We start from the raw sequence: 14,611 nt of genomic DNA, 5'->3' as shown, positions 1-14,611 counted from the left end.
GCTGGCGCTCGGCTCGGCCGCGTTCAGCCCTCAGCCTTCGCCCCTCCCAGAGGGCCGCCTAGGGTCCCCTGCCCGGCCCAGTCCAGGAGGCGCCAGTCCCAGCTCCCAAGCATCCAGCTCGCTCATAGGCCCGCGGCGCCGCGCCCGCCCTGGCCAGGCCCGGCGCCGAGAGGGAGGGGCGGAGCCAGCGAGTTCGCGCCAAAATCGCGTAGCTGATCCCTCCCCAGCGGGCTACGTCGCGCCCTCCATTTTTTTCAAACCCTAGGCTGGGCGGGGATTGGTGGACTGGGCACTCACGTGGTTAACGGTCGCGGGAAGCCGCGGAACCCGAACCTGCGGCTGGACCTGCGGAGACCCCAGACTCGGCGCCCGGGCCGCCCCGCCTCTCCCGGACAGTCCGCGCTGCCGCCTCCTCCGCCGGCCGCCGCCCAGAGCGTCCCGGAGCCGTCGTTCGCCGCCGCCGCCGCGCAGGCCCGCCGCCGCCGCGGCCACCGGGCGCGCCCAGTCGCACGTGGCGGACCCGCCCCCTGGGTCGGCCAGCCCTGGACTCCGCGGGCTCAGGTTCTCCGGTCCTCCGCCCCGGCCCCAGGGGCGCGATGAGCTTCCTGAGCCGGCAGCAGCCGCCGCCGCCCCGCCGCGCCGCGGCCTCCTGCACCTTGCGGCAGAAGCTGATCTTCTCGCCCTGCAGCGACTGTGAGGAGGAGGAGGAAGAAGAGGAGGAAGAAGGCAGCGGCCACAGCACCGGGGAGGACTCGGCTTTTCAGGAGCCCGACTCGCCGCTGCCGCCTGCGAGGAGCCCCACAGAGCCCGGGCCCGAGCGCCGTCGCTCTCCAGGCACAATCCCCGGCAGCCCGGGGGAGCTGGAGGAGGACATGCAGCTGCGGGGCGCCTGCCCCGGCGCGGACGCGGCTGGCGGCGGGGCCGAGGGCGACTCGTGGGAGGAGGAGGGCTTCGGCTCCTCGTCGCCGGTCAAGTCGCCGGCGGCTCCCTACTTTCTGGGCAGCTCGTTCTCGCCAGTGCGCTGCGGCGGCCCGGGGGATGCGTCGCCGCGGGGCTGCGGGACGCGCGGGGCCGGAGAGGGCGCCTGCTCGCCGCTGCCGGACTACCCGGGCACCCCGCCCCACAAGACCTTCCGTAAGCTGCGGCTCTTCGACACGCCGCACACCCCCAAGGTGAGAGGACGTGGCCGCCGGGGCGCTCAGAGCCCGCGCCGGCCCAGCCTTTTAAAAAGGCCGCGGCGCCGGGAGCGGAGCGCGGCGCTGCTCGTGTTCGGTTACATAACCGCCCGGCCTCACCCCCGCTCGCTCTCCGGCGCCGTAACAAAAAAGTTGGCAGCCCCTTTTTTGGGCCCTGCCCAGCAGTTGTCCGTTAAGATTATGTAACTGAACAATGGGCCTCGTCTGGAACTTCTTCATCTTTCAAAGGGGCTGATCGGCGCCGTCCAGGTGGCTGACGATTTAACGCCCGCCGAGTCGGGGCGGCCCCGAGCGTGGCAGGCGGGAGTGTGGCACCGATAACGCGGTTTGGAAGGATGCTCCAGTGGTGCTGGCCCGGCCATCTGACACTCCTCAGCGCCGCAGCCATCTGGTGCCTTTTAAACGCAGTGATCAGTCCTGTAATTTGGGCGGCGCGCTCAGGAGTTCGGTTAAAAAAAAAATGCACTTATCGTTTCGTATCAGGTGGCCTTTTGGGGGAAAGTTTGAGATACGGAGGGAGACTGCGCTTCGACTTGGGAGAAAAGGCTGGCCTTCAAGTATTTACAGTCTTAAAAAGGCTCTTACATAACTCGGGGTAGCGTTTAAGCCTCTTTCCGGAAAGAATATTTTATTTGGTAAGCTTTTGTTTACACCCTTGGGTTTGCAGTTCCCAGGGTTGATCAGCCGAAGTGTCTAGATTAGGAACGTACAGCTGTTAAAAACCTGCGTGGATATTGTCGCCTGGACCCTCAGGCTTTCATACCATTGATAATGTCTCTTCAAGAAGTAGGTATTCAGCACCTGTGTGTTGAGTGGCAAGTGAGTATGCAGATTACCACTTGTAGAACTTTAGAAGTAACAGCAAATTTTAAAGCAGACACTTCCCGAAATTCAGACAGTATCGAACTTAAAAGATTAATGTGGAAAATATACCTTTCAAGGTGAGTTTCAGTACGGTTACTAGTCGTAAACCTCAGGAGATGTGTGCTTTTTGTGCCTTACTGTTTATTGGCCGACTTGCCCAAGGCAAGTCTGGAAGTGAGGGGAGGAGCTCTATGGAGGTGGCTTTCAAAGCCCTACTTGGATGGGGGAGGGGAGCTTTTATGGAACTCCCAGAATGCTTTCTATTTTTAGATGGATTGAAAGGTTTCTTAACTTTTAGTTCCTAGAGTGAACTTAATTTTAGTTTTCATTCATATTCTTTTTAGGGTTAGAGACCTGTTTTACTTGACTTTTTCAGGAAAGGTGGTTAGTATCCAGCTTCAGGCTCCTAAGTAAACCACTGTCTATTTTGCTTGAAAGAGAACAAGGGTTGGTGTGTTGCTTTGACCTACACATTCAGCCAGGAGTAAGACTTGTTGAAAATTAGGTTAAGAAGGCTATAGCTCTTGGATCCTAAGCATTTCTTTTCCTCTCCTAGAGTTTGCTCTCCAAAGCTCGAGGAATCGATTCCAGTTCTGTTAAACTCCGAGGTGGCTCTCTATTCATGGATACAGAAAAATCAGGAAAAAGGGAATTTGACGTTCGACAGACTCCTCAAGTGAATATTAATCCTTTTACTCCAGATTCTCTTTTACTGCATTCCTCAGGACAGTGTCGTAGAAGAAAGAGAGCATATTGGAATGAGTAAGTTATTTATTTTTCAACAGTTTGGTTCCTCAACCACCCAAGACTGGTTTGGCATACTTAAAATTTAATTTCAACCAAATGATTTGGAAGTTTATGGGCTGAGAATTTTCTCCATTACTAGCAATTTTCAGTAATCAGTGGTGTGGGAAAGGAAAGAAAGTCTAGATAAATTCTAGTAAATCTGCTGGTGTCAAAATGAGGCAAGCAGAGAAAGTTGATTTAGAAAGGCTTTAATTTTGATATGAGTGGTGGTGTTGGTATCTCTAAACACGAACAACATTTTCATCACTTGGGCTGTATCTTGTCATTACAAAAGTAAATGCTTTCTTTTCGGTTTTCATTCATTAAATTTTCATTTTGCTATATATCAGATAGTTTTGGGTCTCTAGTTGATGGATCTGTCAAATATATTGATAGAAAAAATAATATTTTTCAGTTCCTGTGGTGAAGACATGGAAGCCAGTGATTATGAGTTTGAAGATGAAACAAGACCTGCTAAAGTCAGTAGCTTTTGATTTCCTTTTTATTGGTTTTTTAAAAAATTTTCTTTTTACTGTTTTTGATATTTGTTTTCTACTTAACAAGCTACCATATATACATGTTGAAATTTAAAGCCACTCAGTCATGTCTGACTCTTTGCAACCCCATGGACTATATAGCTTGCCCGGCTCTTCTATCCATGGAATTCTCCAGGAAAGAATACTGGAGTGGGTTGCCATTTGCTTCTCCAGGGCATCTTCCTGACCCAGGGATTGAACCCAGGTCCTCCTGCATTGCAGGCAGATTCCTTACCAACTGAGCCACAGGGAAAATCCATATATACATGTTAAATAAGCATTAAAACATAAGATAAAATCTTTAAATTTCAGTGTTATCACCTTAGTGAAAAAATCACTTTCGTACCTTTATATTTTATATATATATGGATACACTTTTTATTACAGAGAATTACAATTACTGAAAGCAATATGAAGTCTCGGTATACAACAGAATTTCATGAGCTAGAGAAGATTGGTTCTGGAGAATTTGGTTCTGTGTTTAAATGTGTGAAGAGGCTGGATGGATGCGTTTATGCCATAAAGCGATCAAAAAAGCCATTGGCTGGCTCTGTTGATGAGTATGTATTAAAGATTTTGTCTTTTGCTCTTTGTTCATCAGTATGATGTTAGAAATGTTAAGGTTTTAGGTGGTCAGTCGCTGAATTTAATCTCTAATGTTTGAGAAGTTATAATGATTTAAATCAGATCCATTTCATTTTGTGCCATTAGTTTTTATTGGATTTGGTAGAATAATATGAGGAATCTGATCTTGGAGCCTAACTTAAATTTCCTATTTCTAGTAGCATCCATGAATTCACAGTAGAGTAGAATTTCATCTTTCCTGAATCGTAGGGCCAGCAAGATTCCTTCTTTCTAACATTCTTAGATGGCATGATGTGTGCTTAGTCGTGTCTGATTCTTTACAACTCCATGGACGGTAGCCCACCAGGCTCCTCTTGCCAGGCAAGAATACTGGAGTGAGTTGCCATTTCCTACTCCAGATTCTTTAATGGAAGCCTTTGGGAAAATCTCATACAGAGTTTTAATCCCCTCTTTCTTAAGCAAGTTGTTCTTCAGCATAATGAATGATAGATCCAGAAGTCAAGATTCTTGTATGAACTTTCAGATAAATTAATTCAATTTATCTTAAATAAAAATGATTTACATTCTCTTAATCTCAAACTTCTAGGCAGAATGCTTTGAGAGAAGTATATGCTCATGCGGTGCTTGGGCAACATTCTCATGTAGTTCGATACTTCTCTGCATGGGCAGAAGATGATCATATGCTTATACAGAATGAATATTGTAACGGTGAGTAATGGTTCCCCTGTAAATGTATAAGCTCAAGAAAACTAACTCCAAGGAAATAATTTATTTTTTATCTAAAGTCTTGCTCTAATTCTGTATACCTTTTACCTGTTATAAATTCAAAGATCAAAAGCCTGACATAAATTTGAAGTGCAAGTTATTCTTACCTGGAAGATAAGATTGAAAGCCTTGTTCTTTCTACCTAGATAGTAGAACCATGCATATTATTTGTATGTCTGTTACTCAAATTAAACTGATTTTCTTGAGGGGATAGCAGCCTTGCCATATATATTTTGGTATTCTTAGCACTTAGCATAGTGTGTGGGAGGGATATAGTAGTTAGTAAGCCAAGCTCCTGGTATCTAGCCTTCCCTTTGCATTTCATTTTGTGTGCTGCTGAAACTGATAATGGTTACTTGTAAAATGACAGTGACTCTCCATTGATATAAATTCAGCCATTTGTTGAATCTTGCTCTCCCTACCATCTATCCACCCTTCGTTTACCACTAGAATCCACTGAAATGTTTCTGTAAAGAGTTATTCTCTTTAGTTCCCTAGCTGTGCCTGCCTCCTTCCTTCCTCCCTGCCTCCCTCAAAAAAGCATTTATAGAGGTTTAACTTTGGACCTTTATATGGTTTTGAATTTCAGCAGGTCCTTCAACAATCATTCTGGGTCCTTCCTTTTTCATTAAATCTTTGCCAAAGGCCTGGCCTCACTTCTGATTCTTACAGATCTGTTATTAAACACCTAAAATTTTGTATATGATGGATTTTTATTTCTGTACATCTTCAGTGAATATTAGAGAATTTAGAATTTATTGAACACTTGAGTAGCGATTATTTTTGTTGATTCTCGTTTTTTCCCCTAAGACTAGCCATTTCATAGCTTGTGAATAAATAAGTGGTATAAGTAGCAGATAAAGTTTTCTGTATTGGAAAATAATGAACAAAACAGATGTAGAAAATTCATTTCTCATACCTGACTTCTCACTGAGTTGTCATTTTATTCTACACCCTTGAAAAAATATAATTGCTCAGTATGCAGCATTGCTGCTGGTTTCACACATCTCTTGAAATGTTTCTATTCATATCATCAAAATATTTATGCAGCTGTCACCTATGGCTTTGTGGACTATTCTGTTGCTTAACCTCCGTTTTTTAGTTACTGCACTTAACTAATAGTATAATTTGATCATAATACCTTCTTTCCTCCGTATTTGCTAGACACCATCTCCTTTTAGTTTCTCTCTCTCACCTTGTTGATGTGACTTGCCGTCAGCCACAGTCCAGAAATCACAATTTTGTAACAACCTACGAAATACATGGCTGTGTTATTTAGTTGATTTTGAGATAACTGGCTTGGGCCTGGGATTTGGGTGAGGGGGATGAGCCGTTTTGCAACCCTCTCAGATTACAAAGACCTTGTCCTGTAATAAAGTTAGATTATAAAATAATCTTTTGAAATAGTTTATTATTTTAGAGCAGTCTAAAGCACGTTAGGAATATGGACTTTTAAAAAATAAATGGACTTGTGTAAAATAGAACAGCCTCTTTGTATGGTGTTTTTGCTTAGATGAAAGAAAATGAGGCTATCTGGATGTATTTGTGAGCTCTTCTGTTTCCGTTTTCCACCGTTTTCTCCACATAAACCCTTGAATGTCCTAATAGACCTAGTCTTTAGATCCTTTTCTGTAGTTTCACAGGAACAGATTCTGTTATTCATTTGTAGTGTTGATTAACTGATATCCTTTATCTTAACTGATTTTTTATCTCAAACAGTTGTTTGCATTTTGAGCCTGTTTTCTTGATTTGGTGATAGACGGAATTTCTACTCTTGATAAGCAGGTGTAGAAAAATGTTTATTGATAGCAGAGGAGAACCTGAAATATCAGATGGATGGTTTGCTCTTCTTACCTTTCTTACCCTTTCAGTAGCAAGATAGAAGAAACTGGCCTAGCTGTAGTTGCTAGACCCATTAAAAAGCCAGCCATATTATTTCTTGGTAAACTTGATCTAGGACTTCAGATTCACATATCTCAAAAAGCTTATTGATCTGCTCCCTTCTAGAGCTCTCTTTTTCCCACAGTTCAGGATTTGTACAAATTAAGTTCGGAGAACATACTTAATCCTAAACTATCCAGGTGTGTGATTTACTTTTATTTTTACAGCACATTTGATGTTTTTGCTGTTTAGACTCGTTCAAATTATAGGACCTCCCTTTCTGAGTAGTATATCATCGACCTAGATTTTATTACCTTGCTTCTGAGTTTATTATTCCCAACTAAGCTTTAAACAGAAGTAGTTTGTTTATTTTTTAAACATAACTCATTTCCTCTGAGACAGTATTAAACAAAGGTTTTAATAAAACTTATGAAGTATAAGCTTAAAGTTTTTTAAAGTATAAACAAATTAGCTGATTGGTTTGATTCTATAAAAGCAGATTTGTTCTTAATCATAGTAAGAGTGGTATAAATTAAAACTATACTAGGATACTGGATTTTACTTATAAAATTTGTAGACTCTGTTGTTATGTATGTGGGAAAATAGGTATTCTCATACATTAAGCATGAAAGTGTGATTTGGTACAGCCTTCTCTAAAGGGGACTCTGTGTGTGTGTAATCATCCAGATTTGTCTTCCAAATCCCCAGATTTACATAAGCTTATGCTAGCAGATTTTTAAGTATTAGCCATTTTGAAATCAGGAACTGAGTGTATTTTATGTGAGCTTTCAGAGGCAATCAAGTGTTGGCATTGATAGTGTGAAAACCAACCCAAAGCTGTTCTGTAGGGTAAATAGAAATGGCCCTCTCAGCTATAGGAATTTATCCTATATGTAATAAAATAGTGTCTCATACACACAATGCATGTGTATATTACACTGTATATACCATTTGACCCAGCAGTTTGTAGGAAATAACAAAATATGTGTGAATCCTGAGACTATAGTTTGTAGTATTAAAGGCTTGGAAATCATTTTTAAATGTCCATCAATTAGGGGATTGGTTAGTGCATTACCATTCAATTATGCAATGGGATTCTGTATACCTAAGAAAGGAGTGGTCTTTGTATATTATAAAATTCTTTATAATTTCATTATCTTTAAGATAATGAAAATGTGTTATCGCTTGTATAAAAAGGAGTTGAAAAGAATTCATAATATTACTCTGGGAAAGAGAACCAGGTGGGTTGCTAGAGTATGTATTGATAAGACAGAGACTTTATATTATAGTTTGTACACATGTGAGTGTTTTAGCTATTGAAAGAATAAATACAATTTTGATTTCACAAGCAGGTTTGATTTCACAAGAAGAGAATAGGTCCTATAAAATGTCACTTTCTTGGTTGCGTCTAGTCATACAGTAAAGATGAAAGAAAAATGATATTTCAAAAAGAAGAAAATTCTAACTTTTCTTGTGTTTGTTAGGTGGAAGTTTAGCCGATGCCATAAGTGAAAACTACAGAAGTATGAGTTACTTTACAGAAGCAGAGTTGAAGGATCTCCTTTTACAAGTTGGCCGGGGCTTGAGGTATATTCATTCAATGTCTTTGGTTCACATGGATATAAAGCCTAGTAAGTATTACAGATCCTCTAACCTTTATTCTTTAGGGTTTTAGAGAATAAATGACTTCATTAAAACAATACGGAAACATAAACATTTTACTATGTTTTTTCATTGTTCGTTTTTTTTTTTTTAACTTTTTATTTTATACTGGAGTATCGCTGATTAACAGTGTTGTAATAGTTTCAGGTGGACAGCAAAGGGACTCTGCCGTACATATACATGTATCTATTCTCCCCCAAACTCCCTTCCCATCTAGGCTGCCACGTAACATTGAGCAGAGTTCCCTGTGCTGTACAGTAGGCCTTTGTTGGTTATCCATTTTAAATACAGCAGTGTGTACATTTCATTTTAGTTTTAAAAGATTTTTGACCCACTCAGTAGTATTGTTTCATTTCCCATCACCTCTTCCTGTTTTACCCCAAAAGATCTGAAATGAAATAATAAGCTCATTTTTACTAAAAGCTGAAAAAAAATGTTCTGCATCTTATGGGAACCACAGTCTTAGAGTGGGACTGATGGGGAGACTGAAAGAACTCATGTTTAAAGCCTGTCTCTTGTACTAGGCTGTATAGATCCGTACTTTTAAATTAATGCTGGTGTAGCTAAGAGGGTTATTGTTATTACTGTTTTGTTCAGAAAACAAAACGGTACATACATTTTTATTATCTTGCATTTAAAAAAGGATGCAAGTGAATCCTACACTAACATTTTAGTGCAAATCCCTCTTGTCAAAAATAACATCATAAGGTACATACTGTTTTAGAACTTTTTTTAAAAGACACTGTCTCTACCTTTCCATTTCGATAATTATCTACTAGCCAGATCATATTAAAATTTTTCCTAGTTGACCAAAGTCCTTAGCAGTTGCTTCATCCAAACTAGTGTCCATTTCAGAACCATGCATTACATCAGGGTAAATCCATTTTCTTTTCTAGATTTTACTTTTCCCCTACTTAAATAATAATAGTAATACAGGCCTTGTCTTGCCAGATTTCCTTTCTTTTGGGTTTGACTGGTTGCTTCCTTGCATCATTTAGCTAATTCCTTTATCTATCCTTTAATTTAGAAATTATAACTAAAAGGTTGATGGATTTAAGTAAACATTTTAGGCTGAGTGTTTTTAAATTGAATTACTGAGGTTCTTTTTTTAATCTACGGAAATGTGTGTGATTTAAATCATTTTTCACAACTTAATTATATGAATTATACAAAGAATTTTTGTATGTCAACTTATTAAAACATTTTCAAAAAGGAAAAATTATGTCTGAACTGGTTGCAATTAATGTGGATCATTGAGGTTTCCTCATACTCATAGCTTGTATTAAATGTTATATAAACATGGGGATCATTACATTATAGGTACAAAAGTTGAAAATATTAAGGCATGTGAAGTTTTAAATTTACAAATATCCCCATAAAGTAAGTTGTCTTGTAAATTGAAAAGACGCTAGTGAATATAACATTGATAAAACTACTAAAATAAAGTTTGCTGCTGAAGCTTATGTTAATATAAACTTACCTGAATTAGATGAAAAAACAGTTTGTGTACAGCAGAAATAGTGAACCACAAAACCTCTTTGGGATGTAGATGCTGTATGGTCAGCCAAATTCAATAACTGCATGACTTGTTTTCACACCATCCTTGTAGCATTAGATTAAAATTTGTGCTTCAGTAACATCACGAATTAGTATGTTAATTGCCCTTTGTATTATTTCTGAGTAATTAGAACTGCTGAAGATCAATGTGTAGGTGACAAGAGTCTAATGCAGTGGTTTTCAAATGTTAAAGGACCACTGCTAGACCAGAAAATGTATTTCTAGAAAATACAATCCCCTTTCATTCTCACTGGGTTTGGGATAGAACACATAGTCTATATATTTAAGTGCTTTCTGAATGATTCAGTTGTATGACTTGTTTGTGAAGTTTGATTCTATTGTTAATATGGCTTACCTTAATAACTGTTTGACAGGTAATATTTTCATATCTCGAACTTCAATTCCAAATGCTGCCTCTGAAGAAGGAGATGAAGATGACTGGGCATCCAACAAAGTTATGTTTAAAATAGGTAAGAAAAGTAACCAAATTATTTCCTTAAAATAGAGAGAGACTGTTTTCTTGTAATTCTTGACTGTATTTTTTTTAATACTTCTAGGTGACCTTGGGCATGTAACAAGGATCTGTAGTCCACAAGTTGAAGAGGGTGATAGCCGTTTTCTTGCAAATGAAGTTTTACAGGAGGTAGTTTTTCTTCTTTAAGCCATTTGCTTTGTAACACTTATTATCAGCTGCTAGAAAACTATAAATGCAGATGTACTGAAATTTTAAGCTAATAACCAGTAGAAAGGTAATACAAAATAGAAAATGTAAATATTAGCTTGTTGGGGTATTTAATCTAGCAAAAGTCAATAAAGGCAAAGATTTATCATATTCAACAGTGGTGAGGTTGCAGTGAAAAAGAAGTTTCCATGCATTACTAGTGAAACATTAAAATGACAATGTCTTTTCAGAGATCAAAGTGTTAATATCTGTCAACGTTTTAAAGTCACATCCCCTTTGACCCAGAATTTCCATTTCTAGGAGTCTCTCTTAAAGAAATATTCATATACAAATAAATTGAGAATGATGTTAATATTTAGCAATAAGGGAATGATTAAATAAAGTATGGCATACAGTTAATAATGTGAAAGTGTGTGTTAGTCACTTTAGTCGTGTCCAACTCTTTGCAACCCCATAGACCGTAGCCTGCCAGGCTGCTCTGTCCATAGAATTCTCCAGGCAAGAGTACTGGAGTGGGTTGCCATTTCCTTCTGCAGGGGACAACTTCCTGACCCAGGGATTGAACCCAGGTCTCCTGGATTGCAGGCAGATTCTTAACCATCTGAGCCATTTGGGAAGCCCCATAGTTAATAATACTATTTCAAAAACAGTGTTATAAAATATTTCTTGATAAGTGTTTTGAATGGAAATAGATAACTAGAACAAATGAATTGTATGACACTATTCTGTTTATGTATATTTGTGTCATATATGTATATGCATATTTCTAACTTGTTGATGTTTGTAGTTTCATATGAATGCCCCTAGAGGTAGAGTTTCTTCTGAGAGTTGCGTGAGGCTAGTGATAAAGAGGAGGCCTTTTAGAAATAACCTGAATACTTTTAGAAATGTGTTTACCATTCCACCCCAAAGTGTATTGTTGTTTAGTCGCTTCAGTCGTGTCCTACTCTTTGCAACCCCATGGACTGTAGCCCACTAGGCTCCTCTGTCCATGGAATTTCCCAGGCAGGAATACTGCAGGGGTTGCCATTGCCTTCTCTGGGGGATCTTCCTGGCCCAGGGGTTAAACCTGTGTCTCCTGCATTGTCAGGCAGATTCTGTACCATTTGGTTACCAGGAAAGCCCCAGAGTATATATTACTTTGTCATTAAAAAAAATTATAATCCCCCCAAATTTAACTTGTTTTCTGACTATGTCCTAAATTTAAATGTATCATTGGACATTTTAATTTAGTCTTATTTCTCACCCAAATCATCATTGAGGTGTAATCTTACTTTATTTTGGCCATCTTTATATTCCCTTAACTTTTTTTTTTTCTTTAATTTTACAGAACTATACCCACCTACCAAAAGCAGATATTTTTGCCCTTGCCCTCACGGTGGTATGTGCTGCTGGTGCTGAGCCTCTTCCCAGAAATGGAGACCAATGGCATGAAATTAGACAGGGTAGATTACCTCGGATTCCACAAGTGCTTTCCCAAGAATTTACAGAGTTGCTAAAAGTGAGCATTTTATATGTGAAGCACTTTATTGAAACAGTTCAATATTTTATTAAATTGCATATCTTTGTGTTAATTTTACTTCTCTTTTTAAGGTTATGATTCATCCAGATCCAGAGAGAAGACCTTCAGCAATGGCACTGGTAAAGCATTCAGTATTGCTGTCTGCTTCGAGGAAGAGTGCAGAACAATTACGAATAGAGTTGAATGCTGAAAAGTTCAAAAATTCACTTTTGCAGAAGTAAGTGATGGGGTTTTTGTTTTGTTTTTACTTTCTTATTTTGATTCTCAGATTTTAATTAGAAATGATTTATTCTTTCATCAGTGAAGAATAAAGTGGCTTGGCATCTTATATGGTTAAAGTTTGGGGACTTCTGCCTTGCTATTTGACCTATAAATTGGCATTATTTCTAAACTTTGAAATTGTGGACCTAAAAGATTTTTAAACCTGCATATATTTGAAAGTGGTGATAATCCTTATGCCCAGATAGTCCCAAAAGCTAAAATGAGCAGGTATCAGTTTTTTCTCTCCAAACTCTTGTCATAAATGACATTCTCGAAATATTCTGTTTACTTTTATGAAAGGATGAAATTAATGTCAATTAGGTTAGATGATTTTCACATTTGATCTGAATGACCTTTGACATTTTTGGAAAACTGGTTAGAGTGTTTATCTAATTCATTTGCTTTATTGCTACCATTTTTATTCTAACCTAATAAAACTGACTTGAAATACTTAAAGGTTCTTTTGCCATTAGTTTGTTAGCCAGCATAGTTCATATAAAGAGGAAGTAGAATTCTCCTTTTGTCTATGTCAATAGATTTTCACAATATTTTCTTTTTTTCTCCCCTTAATTGTATCTTGGAGTAATGATGGCACACAAAAATCTCCCAACTAATAATGTAGTTTGTATTTGGCCTCTTAGGATCCCTTTCTGGGATTAATACAGTAGGTGAAAAGTCTTGTTTCCTATTTTTATGTTGTTAGAGAACTCAAGAAAGCCCAGATGGCAAAAGCTGCAGCCGAGGAAAGAGCACTCTTCACTGATCGGATGGCCACCAGGTCCACCACCCAGAGTAATAGAACATCTCGACTTATTGGAAAGAAAATGAACCGCTCTGTCAGCCTTACCATATACTGAACTACTCATTACCCACCTCCCCCAAAAAAACTGTGACAAGAGGAAGCTAGGTTGAAATCACTGCTAGAATCCAGTTAGCAATTCCTTTTTCAATCGGTGTCAGTAGTTTTACTGAAATACCTTTTAGGACCTATTTGTGAATTACAGTTGAAAGCTGTATTTTGACCAGTGCTTTATCAGGCCTTTGTCTAGTCTTACCAGTCTGTCTTCTGTAGGATGTCAGTCACTGTTGGATATTACACCAGCCTTTCCAGGGTTAACCACTGTGGTGGTGTGCTGCTTATGGTTTGCTGTTGCATTGTAATAAAAGGTATCTTTTCCTGTAGTGATCTGTAAAAAAAGGACTCAAGGGCTTTATTACATACCTGTTCTCCCTTTGAAAAGGGAAATGCTAAGAGACTCAGTACTCCTCAGCTTACAGTGTACCTGTGTGTCAATCTTATGTTTCTTTTTTTTTTCCTAAATTGTGAATTATACTTGTATATCCAACTGGGAGCACTTTGTAGGCATTGCATGAACCATGGAATGACAATTCTGTGGAAGTACTGCCTTGTGAATTTGCTGCTATTTTAGTTTTGTCTTTGCTGTAAAATTGTAGCATTAAACAATCATTGTTGTTAATAGGCTTTCTTTTTAAAACAATTATGTGAAATATATAGCTACTCTTGATGAAAGTAGCCATTTGCCTTGTTTTTCCTTTGAACGTTGAAGCTAGTGCATTGGAGAAATGCACCTCCCTCCCCTCCTTTGGAATGCTGTATTAATGTAGTATAATTATTACTGGTTTTGTACTTTTTTCCTGATAATACCCTTCTCTGACTCTTTTTAAAAAGTGTTTTCTCCTTCCACCCAAGTTTTGTACCTGATTGTATTGTTAGTCTGTTTTTAAATGTTTTGCCCGGTTTCTCTTCAATATTTGTGTATATAAACTAATCTTGGTGATACTGTATATAGCTGTTCAAAATGCCAGAATGACTTCTGACTATCCCAAGCTTTTCACAAAATATATTTTATCTGTTATTAGCCATTTGACTAATAATACTGGCTAACAGATATTGCAAAAAAAAAAAAAATAGAATCTGTTTGTTTTTCTATTTTCTTTTAAAACATGTTTGCACTTGTCTGTTTGACTTGTGTTTTATTAACATTGATTGGCATATTAAAAGTCACTCTGAGCTTACCTTCATTGTGTGCCTGTTTTCTACTATTTTATCTCTATTATCACTACATTTTTTTTTTAACACTACATTTTAAAATGTTGAATATAATGTATTTAAAGTACTAAAGACAGAGAACACATTTTTGATAGAGTATGAAACATGATTTAATGATGAGCTCTAGTTCACACTGGGCGTCCCTTGTAGCTCAGTTGGTCAAGACTCCGCCTGCAATGTAGGAAACCCCGGTTCAATTCCTGGGTCAGGAAGATGCCCTGGAGAAGGAATAGGCTACCCATT

At 39.2% G+C, this 14,611-nt stretch overlaps 1 protein-coding gene across 3 annotated transcripts; it reads left to right on the top strand.

The window, feature by feature from the left end:
- The first annotated feature begins 291 nt into the window (after positions 1 to 291).
- WEE1 (WEE1 G2 checkpoint kinase) lies at positions 292 to 14,334 on the top strand. 3 transcript variants are annotated; one of them, XM_081540707.1, is made up of 11 exons: positions 292 to 1,172; positions 2,617 to 2,822; positions 3,262 to 3,325; positions 3,770 to 3,942; positions 4,554 to 4,675; positions 8,098 to 8,244; positions 10,207 to 10,302; positions 10,390 to 10,475; positions 11,845 to 12,015; positions 12,108 to 12,253; positions 13,001 to 14,334. In XM_081540707.1, exons 1-11 carry the CDS (start codon positions 597 to 599, stop codon positions 13,152 to 13,154), a joined length of 1,941 nt encoding a protein of 646 aa, XP_081396833.1. In that variant the 5' UTR covers positions 292 to 596; the 3' UTR covers positions 13,155 to 14,334. The 3 variants fall into 3 exon arrangements, with proteins under 3 accessions (XP_081396833.1, XP_081396834.1, XP_081396835.1); XM_081540708.1 differs by having other exon boundaries at positions 292 to 1,831; XM_081540709.1 differs by having other exon boundaries at positions 292 to 2,137.
- Positions 14,335 to 14,611: the final 277 nt, after the last annotated feature.

This window comes from Giraffa tippelskirchi, chromosome 11 (assembly GCF_054371585.1).
Source record: "Giraffa tippelskirchi isolate mGirTip1 chromosome 11, T2T-mGirTip1v1.2.pri, whole genome shotgun sequence".
NCBI lineage: Eukaryota > Metazoa > Chordata > Mammalia > Artiodactyla > Giraffidae > Giraffa > Giraffa tippelskirchi.
The sequence above is the reverse complement of the archived record's forward strand: the minus strand, read 5'-3'. Positions and strand labels throughout refer to the sequence as shown.

Coding starts and splice junctions, on each gene's coding strand:
- WEE1 (XM_081540707.1), top strand. CDS start 597: ATGAGCTTCCTGAGCCGGCAGCAGCCGCCGCCGCCCCGCCGCGCCGCG. Junction 3,326..3,769: donor ATGAAACAAGACCTGCTAAA/GTCAGTAGCTTT, acceptor TTTTTATTACAG/AGAATTACAATTACTGAAAG. Junction 10,303..10,389: donor CAAAGTTATGTTTAAAATAG/GTAAGAAAAGTA, acceptor TAATACTTCTAG/GTGACCTTGGGCATGTAACA.